We start from the raw sequence: 17,048 nt of genomic DNA on the forward strand, positions 1-17,048 counted from the left end.
ATAAAACCTTAAACAAGCTATTCTACATTTTACCCGTTTTTGTGATTTATGATAAAGTATAGTCATATGCGTTTTATTTGAATCGTTTCGATATATATTTTATTAATATTTACTTTTTATTATTTTACAAAGTACTTGTATAAGATATAGATTTTTGAAGTTATCATTTTGAATTAAAACCTTCATTTTATGGAATAATCAACTTTCATTTTTTCAAATTTCAAAAAGACCAGTCTATAGGTTGCAAAGTTTAGATTTCAATTAAGGACCTCGACTTTAAGGGAAAAATGAAATTTCATGTTTTAGAATTATAAGATGACATGACTATATATCATGAAAATACAAAAAACTTTTGTGAAAGAACACCATAAAATATTTTACGAGTTTAGAATTATAGGGTCGCAAATTCTAGATTCGATTCAAGACCTCAATTTTAAGGGGAAAAATGACCTTTTTTTTTTTTTTTTGGGTATTCTAAGAAGATGGGGCTTCATATCGTTTAACTATACTATCGTAAAATATCAATCTTTTACGAGCTTAAAAACATATGGATCACAAAGTTCAGATTAAGGCCTCAATTTTAAGGGGATGATGATCTTTTGTTGCTTTGAATATTGATAAAACGTGACTTTACATGGGATAATTCTACGGCTAAGATTAGAATAATTAAGTTTAGAGATTAGATGTGCAAAATATTAAAAAATAAATAAACAAACAAAATTTGAACTAAACATAGCCACAGCCCAAAGGCAAAGGACATTTTTCCAAAACAAAGAATATTAAATACTACAAACTTCATATTATTTGCAACTTTTGCCAAAAATGAACGTTACACCTTATACGACAACACAAATTCTCCAAAATGACGGTGTACGTTAATTTATTGTAAGACGAGTTAAAGTTATCTTAAAAGTATTTAAGGTTACCCTTTATACTATAAAAATTATTATTTTTCTAATAATAAATTTCATCTTACAAAAAACTTATAATGTGGTAGCTAATCATATTAATGTATCTATAGGAAATTACACATTAACAATAAATTAAAAATTACCCTTTAAGGGGTTAAAGTTACGATAATAATAGTTAAAGTTACTCTTTAAATTAACTGCTTTACAATAAAATTAATGTACACCCACCTGACTAATTGATGTAACCAATATTTTCTTTCTTTATTAGGTTGTCATTTCCCTCCCTCTCTCTCTCCCCATTACATGCATCACTAATTGAGCGTGAGGGATAGCTCAAGTAGTTAGAGCTTCTCTCCCGATTCAAGAAAGTCTCGGGATCGACTCTCATCACCCGTCTTTATGGCTCTCTAAAGACCGAAAAAAACATGCATCCCTATTTTTCTCTCTACTTTACACTTACAACATATTATACTTAGGATTCCGTGCACCCTCCAAAATTGCAAACAATATGAAACGGAGTTAGTACCTACACATTTAATGACATCCGAAAACAGGACATTACATTTTTATTATAAGATTGTATCGTAACCTTGTCAACAAGACCAATGTAAAATTTTCAGGCAAATAAATGCAAGAAATACATGACAAAATAACTTTGTACAATCTATTCACATGCAGAAAATAACTTTATATAAAAGAATATTGTTATTGTTTTTAAATTATTTATCAATTCTAAGGTGATCACATAGATAGCCCAGTTCAGGCCGAGAATCCAACCAACTTGAGAATGTAGTCTCAGCTCCATCAACACAATAAAGGTACGACCTCAATGTTATCAGAAAAAAATACCTCCTGCAAATTGAATTAGGAAAATTGAAGTTAAAGAGAAAGATCTTGTACTGTAGCAGCAGCAACAACAACAAAACAATACAGTCTTAGTCCCAAAATGATTTGAGATTGGCTAAAATGAATCGTCATAAGAAACCGTCTGAAAAAATAAAAGATAGCAAATAGTTGATTGAATAAAATAAAAGTGGAAAACAGTGTAGAGTGAAAAACAGTTTCAGTTTTACAAGAGTTTAAAAAGAGTGGTAAGGAGAAAAAAATAAATAAACATAAAAAAATTGAGAAACCATTAACAAAGGAAATAAATAAAGCTTGAAAAACACAAATTATTTAAGTAAATTAATATAAAATAAACAAAAAGTAAACCAAAAAAAAATGGAAAAATATGTAGGAAAAAAATAAAAGCGTCCTTGACATGATCACTGAAAGAAATAATAGGAATATATATATATATATATATATATATATATATATATATATATATAAAAGCATAATAGAAACGGATCAAAGGAAACAATAGAAGAAATTATAAAAGCATGATCCAATGGAGGAACCCAAATTTACAAAGATAAATAGCAGAAAAACAATTAAACTTATACCAAGGGAAACGAGTCACATTATAGCAGACATGGCTGGTATACGGAACATGAAGAGCATTATATCTCGGATTCTTGATACAACCTATATGCTAATATTGGAGCAAGTACAACTGTACAAGACAACTAAATGTCCATATTTGTGCCCCATCTTACTGCAAATTTCTCCCTTTCGTGAGCCACATACGTCTCAAATTTTTATCATTATAAATTCATCAATGACGCAATCCCAACTACCACCATCTCATCAAATAAACCTTTAATCATCTTTGCTTTCTAGGACAAATGGACAACATCCCAAACTATGCTTAACCTCCTTCAAATAGCCCTAGCTTTTAACTAATAGGAATAATCCCAAGTGCCCCAAATTCAGGGGTGCCTTCCTCTAATAAGATCAAAATACGTGGCATCATGTAATCGGCCTTGGCTCCCTTTTATATTTTTTTCATAATTAATTCCTCTATTACCTCCTTTTTCTTCATAGACCACAAGCTCACAGCATTAACACCATCCTCTACCTCATCCCACTCTCTTCTCCCCCTTACCCCTCCGTAAGCATATACACAACCCTAAACAAATTCCCATCTTCAGCCACTTGCACATAAATACGCCTCCTACACTTTATGCTTTTTTTAAAAATAACAAGTCTTGATTTTGAGAGGCATATGAGATAGTATTATGAAGTGGAATCAATTTTTGATGCAACGGTGGATTAATATTGATCCAATGCACATCATGGTATCCCTTCATATAAAACTTAAAAAACCACACACAAGATTTTAGAGACTTTGGTTGCTAGTTGATGTCTTAGATAGCCGAATTTGATGTTTCCACTGCTATTGCCTATAATGCCAATATTGGCTTATAATTGACATCTATTTATTTTTATCAAAGTTTTTTTTTTTTTTTTTTTTTTTTTTTAAGCAAGGTGGTGAGTGAGTCGCTTCTGCTTGTAAGACTAGATATGTATCACCATTGAAAAAAATCCTCTGCTCTGGGCAGATTATTGAGGGTGTTGACGGTAATGGTTATGGGAACTCCAAGAAGACTGCAGGTAGAAAGAAAGGGGTGCAGGAAAGTCGGGCAAAGGGATTGGGGTTTCACCGTCAATTGGTGGTCATAATAGTGGTGAGGAAGGAAGAGGGGGCCTGAAGACAGGCCAGGCGAGGGGTGATTCACCAGAGTGAGAAGGGAAAGAAATATGGAGTACTTTTGAAATTTTTAAGAAAAGAGGAGAGGACTAATGAGGATGTGCCACATGGCACTTTAAGTTGCTTAACAAAATGTAGGCAATGAGAGCATTTTGGAAAAACATTCAAAAAGTTGAGCTTGAGACAAATGATCCGAATATTCGATAGAAAGATGGGTATAGTTTGGATAATAATGTTAGACTATTTGTATAGCTAGTGTGTGGTTCCGGACGTTGTCTTGGGTGTCACTTGTTTTTTATTACCTCAAATGATCTTGTGAAAAATAAATAAATTATATAACCTCTAAGAATAGATAATGTTATGTGAATGAGATTTAAAACATTAATAGGAGTTAGTTGAGATGGTAAATGTATTACCTTTATGTGTTAGAGGTTACAGACTTACAGGTTCGAATATTGTCACATGACGCATATATATACTTTGAAAAGTGCCATGTGGCACCTTTTCTTTGAAAGGAACGCCTTCTAAGATATAGTATAGATTTAGACCAAAAAAGAGGATATAGATAGCACAAGGAAATATCAAAATTATAGAAGAAAAATGGGAGCAAGATTATGGAAGAGTGCTTAGTTTGTTCTTAAAGCAAAACTGTTTAAATTGCAATTTTCTTAACACTTTCTGAAAAGAAAAATCAGTTGTGCATGAGCACAAAGTAGATATTGGATGAAAAAACAAAGTCATTAATTGTATATCTGTAAGATGAACAACTAGTTAAGGGGGCAATCTTTCAAATGGGGAGAAGAAACTGGCAGAATCTGTAATTTATATTGCTGATGGATGAAAAAACAAAGTCATTAAATAAACAATAGAGATTGTATATCTGTAAGATGAACAACTAGTTAAGGGAGCAATCTTTCAAATGGGGAGAACAAACTGGCAGAATCTGTAATTTATATTGCTGATTCAAAAGGACAGATTGTCCGCTTTGTACTCGATTTCCAGCAGTTAATATACAAAGTATTATATTTCTAATAAAAAAAATCGTGCGAAGTTAATACCAACAATGTCTAGTCAGAGAATGGTGTTTATCGTTGAAGTAGAGCTAAACTAGATAATGTATTAATTTGTTTCTCAATGGATCAATAAATAACACACTAAAACCCAATTTTTGATACTGACTCTGTTAAAATTATTGACACAGTAGATCGGGCACAATTGCCAGCACAAAAGTTTGACCATCAATATCTCTAAATATACAAAGGAATAAGTAAAAGAGAAATCGATAGCTTAAAATATACATTGACTAACTTAACAACATTTATATGATAATTTTTGTTTTATCATATATTACTATATTAGTAACAAAATATGCTTAAAGTAAGAATGCCAATAGTGCAAAGAGTCAAATTGTGTTAATTATTCAGAAACAGACGTAGCATATTATTAGGTTACTACTTTACTCCTATAGTTTTACCTCATATTATTAGTTCACTCCTATAGTTTTACCTTCACATTGCTCTTCTTCCACCAAGAGTATAACATTAGTATAACACCTAGCAGGTTAAGGGACAAGGCTTATTGATTCAATTTCACTTGCAGTCTTGTAGACAACCTAATAAAGGTATTTTTTTTTTTTTTTAAACACGAGCGCACACACACACACACACACACATACACACAAAACTGAAGTGTAATAAAGCGATTTGACAAACCTTAACGCCTTTACACCCATGTCAATTAGGTAAGCCTGATGCTCCTCATTGCCATCACAGACTTGCTTCAGTTCCTTAGTGTAGTAAACAATATCATCACGTATATGTCCTGCCCCGGCACATCTTTAAAGATAGAGCAAACAAAAATTTTAACATGACAAATCAAGTAAAAACAATGGCATTTCAATAAATTAATGGCTTAATAAGTTTCTTACAGTGCACATGATAACCAGAATTCCAAGGGCATGGAGGGGAGAGGGAGATTGGAGCAAAAAAGTAATAAAGCCGAGACAACAAATATATCTTTGAAAAATGGCTAACCCATAAGTTGGGTATCAAACACCTCAAATGGCAATAATGCAATCGGTCTACCCTCAACAACTAAACAAATAAATTATTAAGTAAAATTCAATTTTAATCAGTAAAAATCAATACTTCCTCTGTTCCACAAATAATGCAACAAGGATGAAATTACGCATCCCAAACCACATTTTATATGCTAAATATCTATAATTATATAAGAGTAAAGATTATAAAAAGTTGATATTGTGAAAGTATTTTACGAGACAACTATAACAAGACCTCACATGACTATATTTTACTTTATGTATAAGTCATAACACGTGGTCAAACAAGTATGAGGAATAGAGTAAAAGTCCGGTTGTTGCAATAATACTAGAACGGAGGAAGTAAATAAGCGAGAGTTTATTTTATTAAGTAATTCGATTAAGTTAAATCAGCAAAAATAATTTAAATCAATAAAAGTAAATTAATTTTTTATCAGTAAATGTAGATTTAGGCGAAGAGAGCAAGACCTTAGTATGAAATGTCATCGAACATTGTAATTATCATATTGTCCTCTAAAAAAGCCCAAACTTATTTCCAATCAAATTTCTATAATATTTATGTGATTAATATTATTAACTCATCCCATTTGTCCCAAGCTAATTTTATCTATCCTGAAGTTATTAACTACAATAACCTATCATAAATTTGGGCCTTACAAAGTGGAGATGTATAGGATGAAAAATTAATAAAAAGTTATCATAAGAGAAATAAAGTAAAAGTGAGTTGAACTTAGCAAATAGAATGTAAACGGAAAACAAGTAGAGCTTAGAATGAAGGAGGAAGTACATATAAAAAAATTCACCATCTTAGCTTCAATTACATGTACCATTTCAATTTAAAATAATTGAAAAATACACATCATGATTGGTGTCAAAACTATTAAGAAACGGTTGGAGTTTCAATAATCAACCTGGTTGCCTTAGTTTCAAGGCCATTTTAAAATGTAATACAAATGGACTTAACTCCAAAAGGATTTGTGACTAAAAAATTAGTTATAAAATTCTAGCATGTCTCTCCATTTACTGACCAAATCATCTAAAGCAATACATACAAACCCCTTCGAAATCACCATGACACACAGCAAACAAGTACATTTCATCGGTTCATCCCCACAATCTGGTAGCCATGAAAAAGATAAACTCTTAGTAAAATTGATAGTGCTTCTCTATCTAAGTAAAGTTAGGGGTTGCTAGGTTTCTTGTTGATTGAAGTGCAGTAGCTTTGCCAAGGGTGTAGGAAGCTAAATGGACAATAAAGCACAATTTCAGCCTATTTTACAAGGGAGGGGCGAGAGGTCATGTTATTCACACTTATCTTTCTAAGTTTCAGCTGTAGTTTCTCTTTTTAAATTTTTGGTGGGTGTAGTTAGGAACTTAGGATATTGGAGAGGCTTCAGAGTTTTCTTGCAGTCTGGGGCCTTTGGAATAGATGAAGAGAAGATGATACACTTTGTTAGCTGAACCAACAAGCATACGTCTCTAGCAGGAATCATTATTAATTTATGACGCTTCCAATGGCTTTGATTTTGAGATTTCCTTTCTCTTTCTTTTGCCGTTAGATTTAAATCTTGTAGATGGGATAAGGCAGGATAAAAGACTAGTAGCAATATGACACAAACGATGGGGCCCTGACCCATGTACAAAAGACAGTTAACGCAGAAACTGCAACACTCTAATAATTATGCAAAAAGATCATTAAAAAAAATTTAAAAAAAAAAAAAGGGGAAAGACATCTGGCTAAAAAAATGCAGCAGTAACCTATGAACACAGAAATTGAAACTAGGAAAAAGAAAACACAAAATTTTGAACAGTAAACCAATCATATTGCTAAGAATAATAAAATTCTTGTGTTTGATGAGCGTAATTTATAGGTAAAGAAACTATTATAGTTTCGACTTAAATGTAACAATAAAAGTAAAATATCATTTTTGTGACTTAAACATCCATGAGCTGGTTACTTTAAAAAAAAAAAAAGATTTCCCCAGGAAATATTTCAAGTCCAAATTTCCAAAACGAGAAATGTAAACTCCAAGAGAGTTTCCACGCATCATAAAGCTCCAACTACACTCACACTTAAATAGATTCTTACCTTTCTATGATATTGTCGACATCTGCCTTGCTCCTTGGCCCTTGAGCGAGAACTCTTGTTAGGCTGAGAATATCCCGATAATCACCCAGTTTCAGTGCTGCTTCATCAGAAGCCCAACATGATAGAACATCGGGTACAGAAAGCGGAGACAGTGTGACATTGAATGAGGGCACATTATGGTGCACATTTCCCTCGGCTTGTAGTCTAGCACATATGATTGCCATTGCATAAGCCACTCCTCCAAATCCTGTATGTGACACAAATAAATAGGATCCAGCAGACCTGCAAATTAAATGCTTTCTACTTTAGCATCTAGAACTAAATTAGTTTTTAAGAATTTAAGGTATATCAGCTATATCGCCCGATAATGTACAATGTCCAATAAGCGCTTGACTATATTGCTAACATTTGTGACAACAAAATAAACAACAGAACTGGTTACTTACTCATCTTTACAGCACAGTATTGCATCAACATCAGATGACAAAGCTTCTCTCTCTCTGGTTAAAGGTATTCTCCTGTAGGTTATATCATAGCCTTCATCCCTCAGAGCAGCATAAACTTCAGCAGGAGTCTTGACATCTTCAGTGAAAATATTCTCCCAGTATCCAACAATACCAGACTGATTTAGTGTTGGACTGTATTCTTCTCGATGCAAAAGCATTCGTCCACCAGTCCGAGCAACCTCTGATATTATATCTTCTTTAAGACGTGCCTCCATATGTTCCACCTTCAAATTTAACAGAAGAGGGAGAGCTATAAGTTTTTATTTTCTTTTCCTTATGGCTTCATCTGTTGTAAATGATATTTAAGGTAGTAAGAACAAACCACTGGACCAGTAATCCCCACATGTTTCAGAGTATCAACTGCTTTGTTCAGTTCACGGAGAACAAAAGGTGACCCATTAATGTAAACCACAGCTTCCTCTCTCAAATCAGTTATTACTAACTTATTTCTGCCATCTACAGATCCATTAGCAGCCAAGAAAGATAACATCTCTTTCGCACCAGTGATAGTTGGAGTGGCCATGCTATAGACAGGGTATCCATCCACCTAAGAAAGTGCAAATTGATACATGAGTTGATTTCAAGTCATTTCTTGCTTTCACCCTGTACAATTCCTATCTCTCGGAAATAATTTAAGTTTCTAAAAAAGATCTTTTTGAAAAAAAAAAAAAAAAAAAAAACAAGCAAATAAATAAACACACAAAAAATCGGTATATAGAAAGAAAAGATAGCAAACCAGCATACCTTGTACACGTGAGGTGCCCCATGTATTTGTATGTTACTAGAAGTTCTCTGACCAGGAAAGAAGTACATTTTAAGTATAGAACCCCTCCCTAGAACAGAGCCATTTCGAGCCTTAATAACCGCTTCCATTACTGCATCTCCATGCTGAGTCTCATAGGGTGATCTTAGGTCTTCCTACATCGGAAAAGGATAAACTATTGGCATACCCAATATAAGGAAGAAATAGACAACATACATTATATACGAGTAAATACGTAAAACACAAGTTATTTTAGTATTCATTTATTTCCATCTCTCAGAAATTATTATACTTCATAATAAGAAAAAGAAATATTACTGGAACAGTAAAGAATCGCCCTGGCCTCAATCTTATGCTCCATTTCATTGCTTGGACTTCAGGTCTTTTTTGTAACCAACTCTTAAAAGTTGTCTTGGAATCTCCTTGGCCACAAAACCCATCAAACGCTTCACTTCCAAGATATGCAGAAAAAGCAATCAAACGGAAGTAGCGCTCCAGGTACTCAGCGCCACGATTTAAGGCAACCCTTCTCACCCGAGGCTCAACACGCTGTTGATTAAATAATTCCCGGTACCGTAGGACAGCATCACGTATATTCTGCAAAGCCGAACATCTATCAATAACAGCATCTAATGCCTCCCGACATTCAACTCCGTTATCAAATAATCTTGTTATCTTCCACAGTAACAAAATATCATTAATGCCAAAAGTCCGAGGTGGCTTTCTAGCTGTACCATGATCAATGATACTTGAGCTAGATGCAGCTAAATCATCCATAGTTTCTTCACCACACGAAGAATAGTCATCCACTTCCCCAATATACTCCTCACGGAGAATTCTTATAGGTTTACCATACTCTATTCTTAGTTTGAGAAGGCAGGCTATAACAGTACCAGTTGTTGTCCTTCCCCTGCCCATCTGCACAAACATCAGAAAGCCATTTAACCACTTTAAACAATCCACTACACAGTAAATGACAGCTTGCATCAACAATTTAAACATTTTACCTGACAATTAAAAACAAAAGCAGTGTCCTTTGAAGCTGAGGCAACATTTTTTGCTAGTGTATCAAAATCAGAACTTTTTGGAGCCTTTCCATCAGTTATAGGTACACGTGCATACATAATAGGATACCCTTCAGCTTCTAGGCGGCTGAAAACTTCATGCGGAGTCTGAATTGAGTCACAATTGACATGTTCCCAGGCATCAAATATTTGACCATCATCTGTTTCATGAATAACCATAATAGCTCCTCCGAAGCGCTCAGATTCACGGAGAATGTCTTCCTTTAGTCGAGCTTCCATTCTTTCTACTCGCTCACAATCAATTCCCTAAGCCAAAATATGAAAGATAATTGGTATCACAATTATGATTAACAAAACGACACGATGGGAACAGATACTACACAGATATGACTAGAATAATCCAACCTTAGTATATTTAATTTAGTAAAAGCAGGTTTCAGAACTAACTTGCGGGTGTAGCCCAAATGTGAACCTTCAATAATGGAATTAGATAGTTCTTTTTTAAAATATAACAATTGTCAAAAAGATGCAGCAATACATCTGTTGAGAATACATGATATTAAAAATAAAAAAAAATTAAAAAAAAAAAAACTAGCATTGGCTTCTCATCCATATCTAGTTACTTTCATGTTAAGTTTATTAATATCTCCGAAGATGTGAAGCTGCAGATGGACATATACTTAAAAGCAAAAAATTGCAAAAAGATTTATGTACGTACAGTGTACTCCATCATGTTCTTATAAGGTCTTTCAACTTCACGAAGCACAAATGGCTTTCCATTAATGTAAATTACAGGTTCCTCTCTCATGTTGTGCCAACATACTGGACGGGCAGCTCTCAGACTAGCAATGCGCTGAATAACCGACCGAATGCCATCAATTGTTGGATTAGCCACGCCATAAACTGAAAAGCCCATAACCTCTCTGAAATTTGGGGCACCTTCAATCCTCTCTGGCAAGCTCAAGTTTTGACAACCAGGGCAATGATCACTCTTCAAGACAGTTTGACTGCCCAACACAGCTCCATTCCTCAGTGCAGTAACAACACTCATTTCATAAGGACGTCCATTTGTAGATTCAGCTGTCTTAGTAAGTGATTTCTCTGCATTGCGGTAGCCTAGCGCGCCCATTGGGTCTCTCCTTAATAGCCTACATATAAGGTTTGTTAGAAGGAGCACAATACAACAAGAGAGAATCGAAACATGTAAACAGTGTATGAATATCATGCATAAAAAATATTATGTTTTCAATCCTATAAGTACCTACGCAGTATGCTATAGAGTTCCGGTCGTGCTCTCATCCAATCAGCAAAACTACACAGAACTGATGAACAGGGAGTTAAAGCTGCTCCCTCGGTGTGAAGATATACAGTGAAACAAATCAGAAAATAATATCTCTCCAGGTACTCCACAAAAAAAGATAGTGAAGCCTCTCGTTTCATCTCATCTGGTTGGTGTAAAATACTGCTACGGTATGTAGCAATAGCTTCTCGTAAATTCTGCATAATGTCAGAATCAAGCATCTTAGATTAGAACCTATTTTTTTAGAAATAGCATAGCATTATACATGGACATGGCAACAAGCAGTATCATCCATACAAATAAGGCAGCTCAGGAAAAAAAACTTACGGTCTAACGCTATCATTATAACAAAAACAACTGAATCAATAAGAGTATTAGAGAAGTTTTTCTCCAAATTCCATATAGTTATTTACTTCCTAGTGCAGACTATACTCCCAATCCCAGAAGGAAAAAGCTATCATAAACAAGCAATCAAATTAAGGGATTTCTCCAAGCCATGAAATATAAGCCACAGTTCTGAATAGAAATTTCCCAAGTATGTTTGGAAACAAATTAATGAAAAAGTGTGCTCAAAGAAGCGTAGTTTATTTAATAAAAAAAAAAATTCTAGGCGCAAAGTTTCTATAACAGAGTTGTGACCTGTTGATCACCTCAATGAGCTTTATCTAGAACTTAATGTTTGGATTCAGCAAAGTACTAGCTGATTGACCACTGGAGGCTTGGAAAAGAGAAATGGAGATAGGTGTGTTACCCGGAGGTGTCAAAGTTGGTTCCCTTGTGTAACATGGCACTCAGCGCAGCATATGGAAACAACATGCAGTTTAGAACAAAACTTCACCTCTTCTGAATCTCATTTTTCACTTTCATTGATATAGTATAAGCGTATAGATGTAATCAGTAATCAGAGACTACACAAAGCATCCTTGTACAAATGTACAATTACCATGTAATATCTAGATACCATGTACAACTGTACAACTACCATGTTATAGATCCTCTGTTGATACTAGTAGAACTAGCTTTATCATGGTTATGTCGAAAAAAAATCAAGCATGATTTGATGTTTAGGGTGGAATTTATTTTTGATGTGAGGACATTGGTAAGTTATTCATAACCAACCAATGTCAGCACAAGCAAGTGAAGCAACCCTTACAACCGAGAATTGAGCTGTTGATGGTCCATCCCTTTTTGATATATGGCTAACACTCCCTTCATGTCATAGTTATATACTTCCTCCATTCCCAAAATATTGCAACATGGGGTAGGACATGGATTTAAAGAAGAGGAGAGAGAGAGAGGGGAATAAAGAGAGAATACATGTGCAGATAGAGAAATGTTGCAATATTTGTAAAACTTCCTAAAATGGTAATTATTGCAATATTTGTGGAACGGAGGAAGTATATCTTCTCCAGCTAAATACTTATTGAGCTAAGTGGGAAAAAAATCAAGTTTGATCTATAAACATATTGGAAAATGAAATCTGAATTTGTAGCAAAAGAAAAGATTTGCATATCGGCCATAATTACGGTTCCAGAGTAGCAAAAGCGGTACCTTGTTGATGGACCTTGTTGATGTAACATCAACAATTGTGGTTTCCGACTATGTATGGAATTTTTCCACTTTCATAAAACAATAATATGTTTTGGATGACTAAACTTGGACATGATCAGTTTATCTTTCAAGTGATCTAAAAAACAACAATCATGCCTGAATTGTTCAATGGACATTATTCAATGCAACAACCAGTACTTGGAGGAATACTAGGCAAAAGCTCTAAAGATAGTAATTTAATTAAATGAAAAGATTACCTTTCAAAAAAAATAAAAAAAATAAATGAAAAGATTTAAAGCAGTTTCGAACAATACCTGCATAGAAGCACACTTATCAATCACTTTATCCACCTGCCTTTTTCCTTCGACACCACCCTGAGTACACCATTTAATAATAAGATGACCAAGAGTCAGTACGGAGAAACCTGAAGAATATTAATGACATATAGAATCAAATGTGGCAGTACCTCTAAAACACGAATCAGACTTCTAATGACAGTGTACTCTCCCCTGCGGATTGCCTCCTCTGAACTAAGCAAATTGTCAGCATTACAGCTCAGGTCAGAGACTCTTCCAATTGAGTTGCTCCTAGGAATGCCTGCTGAACACAAAAGGTCAAAACCCAAAATTTTTAGCTACAAAATTGTATTCATAATTGTGAACAAACACTTAAGAAAGCCATGTCTGACATCAGCTAAGTAAGGACAGGTAATTCCTTAGTAATTGGTTTGGTTTCAGTCCAGTATCTAGATATATGATTCAAGATTGATGTGGATCTGTGCTTAGTCAAATTCGGTTGTACTCAATGTCAGATAGGCTTATACTTCCTCCATTGTATGAACATAGCAATGTTTTGAAGTGTTCACAAATCCATACACCCTATTAACCTTATTTTATCACTAATATATAATGGTAAATGTTAATTTGTAACAGATTGTTAGATTAACTGCAATACCCTCTCCACCACCACCCATCACCCTCACTTACCAGAGAAGACAGAAGCAGCGACAGGCTCAGAACAGCAACAACAACATACCGTGGCCAAGAGAAACACAAGCAGAGAACCGTTGAAACAGGACAGACAGGGCAGCTTTGGGAGTTTGTTTGCACTATGCTAAAAAAGGGAAGAAGACAATAGTAGTACCTCTAGTAATTAAGGCATTGTTTGCCAAGTTATTGCATTGTAGTAGTAGTATATATAGCAGTAGTAAAATAGTGGAAAGGCATCCAGAAATTATTTGTAATAGACCCTTGGAGAGTCATGGCCTAAAGCCATGTTTATCGTTTGCAAGCTTTCAAGCTAATCAAATCACAATCCGTCCTTCTAAACTATTGTTGAGTACACGTATTCCGTTGCAATTGGTATCAGAGCCGACATGCCGCCCACACCGTTGACAGTGACGCCGGAGAGAGTGGCGGCCCTCGAGGAAAGAGTAGAGGAGATTGCGGAGAAGCTCGGGGAAGGAGAGAATTCGTTACAGTACAACTTACTAAGGAAGCAAGATGAGTCCATACACAAGGTGAGGCAGTCGTTGGAGGGGAAGATGGATCGTTTCCGGCAAGACATAACGCAACAAGTGAACATGACGACCAGCCGCCAAGACAGAGTAATGGATGAAATCCGCGACGCCATTAAGGCTCTGGGAAAGCAGCCCGTCCAACCACCAGGGGGGAACGAGGAGGTGGAGCAGCACCACCCTGGAGGTGGCCTCATCGGGTCGCCACAGATAAACCGGGGGTTCAGCGAACCGCCCATCTTGAACCGCGGAATTAATGAACCGCCGGTCGGCACAGGGGCCTTTAATGGGCTGCGATTTGGAAGTTGGGAAGGGGGATTCGGAGGAGAAAGCAATCACCACGACAACCGGAATAGCTGGAGGCTCCGCAAACTTGACATGCCCTTATTCGACGGGTCTGGCCCGGACGGTTGGATTCTACGGGGAGAGCAGTATTTTCAGTTTTACCGACTTACCGAGGTGGAGAAATTACAGGCGGCCGTCGTGGCTATGGAATGAGACGCCCTGAGGTGGTACCAGTGGGAGCATCGCCGGCGACCGGTGGCTCACTGGGAAGACATGAAGATGCGGGTCTTGACTCAGTTCAGACCGGTGAACGCTGGCTCCCTCCACGAGCAGTGGTTAGCCGTCACACAAACCACCACCGTGATCAATTATCGGAGGACGTTTATAGAGAAAGCTTCTCCGTTGACTGACGTGCCTGAGAGTATAATGAAAGGGCAATTTGTAAACGGGTTGAAGGAAGAGATTCGGGCGGAGATCCGGATGTTGAATCCGTTAACCCTTGAAGATGCGATGGACTAAGCCATTCGGGTTGAAGAGCGGAATCGGGTTAACGGGTTAAGAAAACCCAGCGGAGCTTATGTAAAACCCGGGCCATATTCCTATTTTAACCGAAGCCCCAAATTTCCAGCCTAATCCAGCAAATTTCCAGCCTAATCCACCAACCAACCATCCTTACCAACCCAGTAACCCAACCCGAGTCAACTCACTCACAAATTCCACCCCACAAAGTTCTGCAGCCTCTGTCACCACCCCTTACCAAAACCGTAGCAACCCCAGCACCACCCAGTTCAGCGGGAATGTCAGGCGTTTAACGGAGCGGGAAATTCAGGAGAAAAAGGCCAAAGGCTTATGTTTTAGGTGCGATGGTAGGTGGACCGGCCCAACTCATGTGTGTGGAGCTAAAGGGTTGAGCGTGCTCTTAGTAGAAGAGGATGACGAGGAGGAAGGTAGTGAATTAGCCGTGTTGGAGGACACCGGGCCGGAGGAAGAAGTGGCTATCACTATGAACTCGTTAGTCGGGTTGTCCAACCCCAAGACCATGCGACTTCGAGGTGAGATCAGTGGGCAGTGTGTAGTGATCATGATTGATCCTGGCGCTACACATAATTTTGTGTCGATACGAGCGGTGGAAAAGCTTGGGCTGAGAATTACCGATGAAGCGACATTTGGGGTCTCTCTTGGAAACGGTGAGAACATTAGGGGCAAGGGACAATGCCTCGGCGTGAAGGTGAAGTTAGGGGACGGGGTAGAGATTGAGGAAGACTTTCTACCACTTCAATTGGGAAACTCCGATATAATCCTTGGAGTTCAATGGTTGGAGAAGTTGGGAGCTGTGACTACGAATTGGAAATTGCAAGAGATGTGTTTTTTCTTGGGAGGTCGAAAGGTGACCATTAGAGGGGATCCGAGTTTATCTAAGTCCGGAATCACGCTCAAAGCAATAATCAAGACTCTTAAGAAACAAAAAGGAGGGCTTTTAGTGGAGTTGAATTTGTTGGGGGAAGAAAAGGAGTCAGTGGAATTGGTTCCTTTATTTTTGAGGGAGGCAGTGAAGGAGTTTGAGCACGTGTTTGATGAGCCGAGAGAATTACCCCCCACTAGAGGTCACAAGCACTCCATAGTGCTCAAGGAGGGTAGCGACCCCGTGAGTGTCCGCCCTTATCGTTACCCACAATTTCAAAAGGACGAAATTGAGAAGTTGATCGGAGAAATGCTAGCGGCGGGAATCATAAGACCATCTACAAGCCCCTTTTCAAGTCCGGTCTTACTAGTCAAGAAGAAGGATGGTTCGTGGCGATTTTGTGTAGATTACCGAGCCCTCAACAAGGAAACCGTGGCCGATAAGTACCCAATACCGGTCATCGATGAGCTCTTAGACGAGTTGCACAGAGCCAAGGTCTTCACCAAGCTTGATCTTAAGTCGGGGTACCATCAAATATTAGTGAGGCCGGAGGATGTCCATAAGACGGCTTTTAGGACCCACGAGGGACATTACGAGTTTTTAGTAATGCCCTTCGGGTTAACCAACGCTCCGGCGACGTTTCAATCATTGATGAATGAGGTATTTCGGCCATTTTTACGCAAATTTGTCTTAGTATTTTTCGATGACATTCTCGTGTATAGCTCCAACTTGGGTGAACATGTTCAACATGTAAAGGAAGTGCTGAAAGTACTCAAGGCCCACTCTTTATTTGCCAACTTAAAGAAATGTGAATTTGGTAAAAGGAGAGGGGCCTACTTGGGCCATGTAATTTCTGAAGAGGGGGTAGCTGTGGATCAAGACAAAGTTCAAGCAATGATTAAGTGGCCCACCCCGAAGTCCATTAAGGAATTACGAGGCTTCTTAGGCCTTACGGGGTATTACAGGAAGTTTATCTTCCATTACGCTCAAATCGCGCAACCCCTCACCGACCAGCTCAAGAAGGACAGCTTTGGGTGGTCGGAGGCGG

At 37.0% G+C, this 17,048-nt stretch overlaps 1 protein-coding gene across 2 annotated transcripts in view; it reads right to left on the reverse strand.

Moving 5' to 3' along the window:
- Positions 1-1,549: 1,549 nt before the first annotated feature.
- The window catches only part of LOC145567039 (uncharacterized), a 36,635-nt gene continuing 21,136 nt past the window's right edge, over positions 1,550-17,048 (reverse strand). The window contains exons 8-19 of one of the 2 annotated variants that reach the window (XM_081626264.1): positions 13,264-13,394; positions 13,112-13,171; positions 11,208-11,443; positions 10,665-11,094; positions 9,929-10,252; positions 9,240-9,839; positions 8,903-9,076; positions 8,481-8,705; positions 8,099-8,382; positions 7,653-7,934; positions 5,217-5,339; positions 1,550-1,763 (exon numbers count right to left, since the gene is read on the reverse strand). In XM_081626264.1, coding sequence (XP_081482390.1) covers positions 1,631-1,763; positions 5,217-5,339; positions 7,653-7,934; positions 8,099-8,382; positions 8,481-8,705; positions 8,903-9,076; positions 9,240-9,839; positions 9,929-10,252; positions 10,665-11,094; positions 11,208-11,443; positions 13,112-13,171; positions 13,264-13,394 — 3,002 coding nt within the window. In that variant the 3' untranslated portion in view covers positions 1,550-1,630. Of the gene's footprint in view, positions 1,764-5,216; positions 5,340-7,652; positions 7,935-8,098; positions 8,383-8,480; positions 8,706-8,902; positions 9,077-9,239; positions 9,840-9,928; positions 10,253-10,664; positions 11,095-11,207; positions 11,444-13,111; positions 13,172-13,263; positions 13,398-17,048 lie in introns of both variants that reach the window. The other variant, XM_081626263.1, reaches the window with a different exon arrangement.

The sequence above is a fragment of the Chenopodium album genome, chromosome 11 (assembly GCF_948465745.1).
Source record: "Chenopodium album chromosome 11, dcCheAlbu1.1, whole genome shotgun sequence".
Lineage (NCBI taxonomy): Eukaryota > Viridiplantae > Streptophyta > Magnoliopsida > Caryophyllales > Amaranthaceae > Chenopodium > Chenopodium album.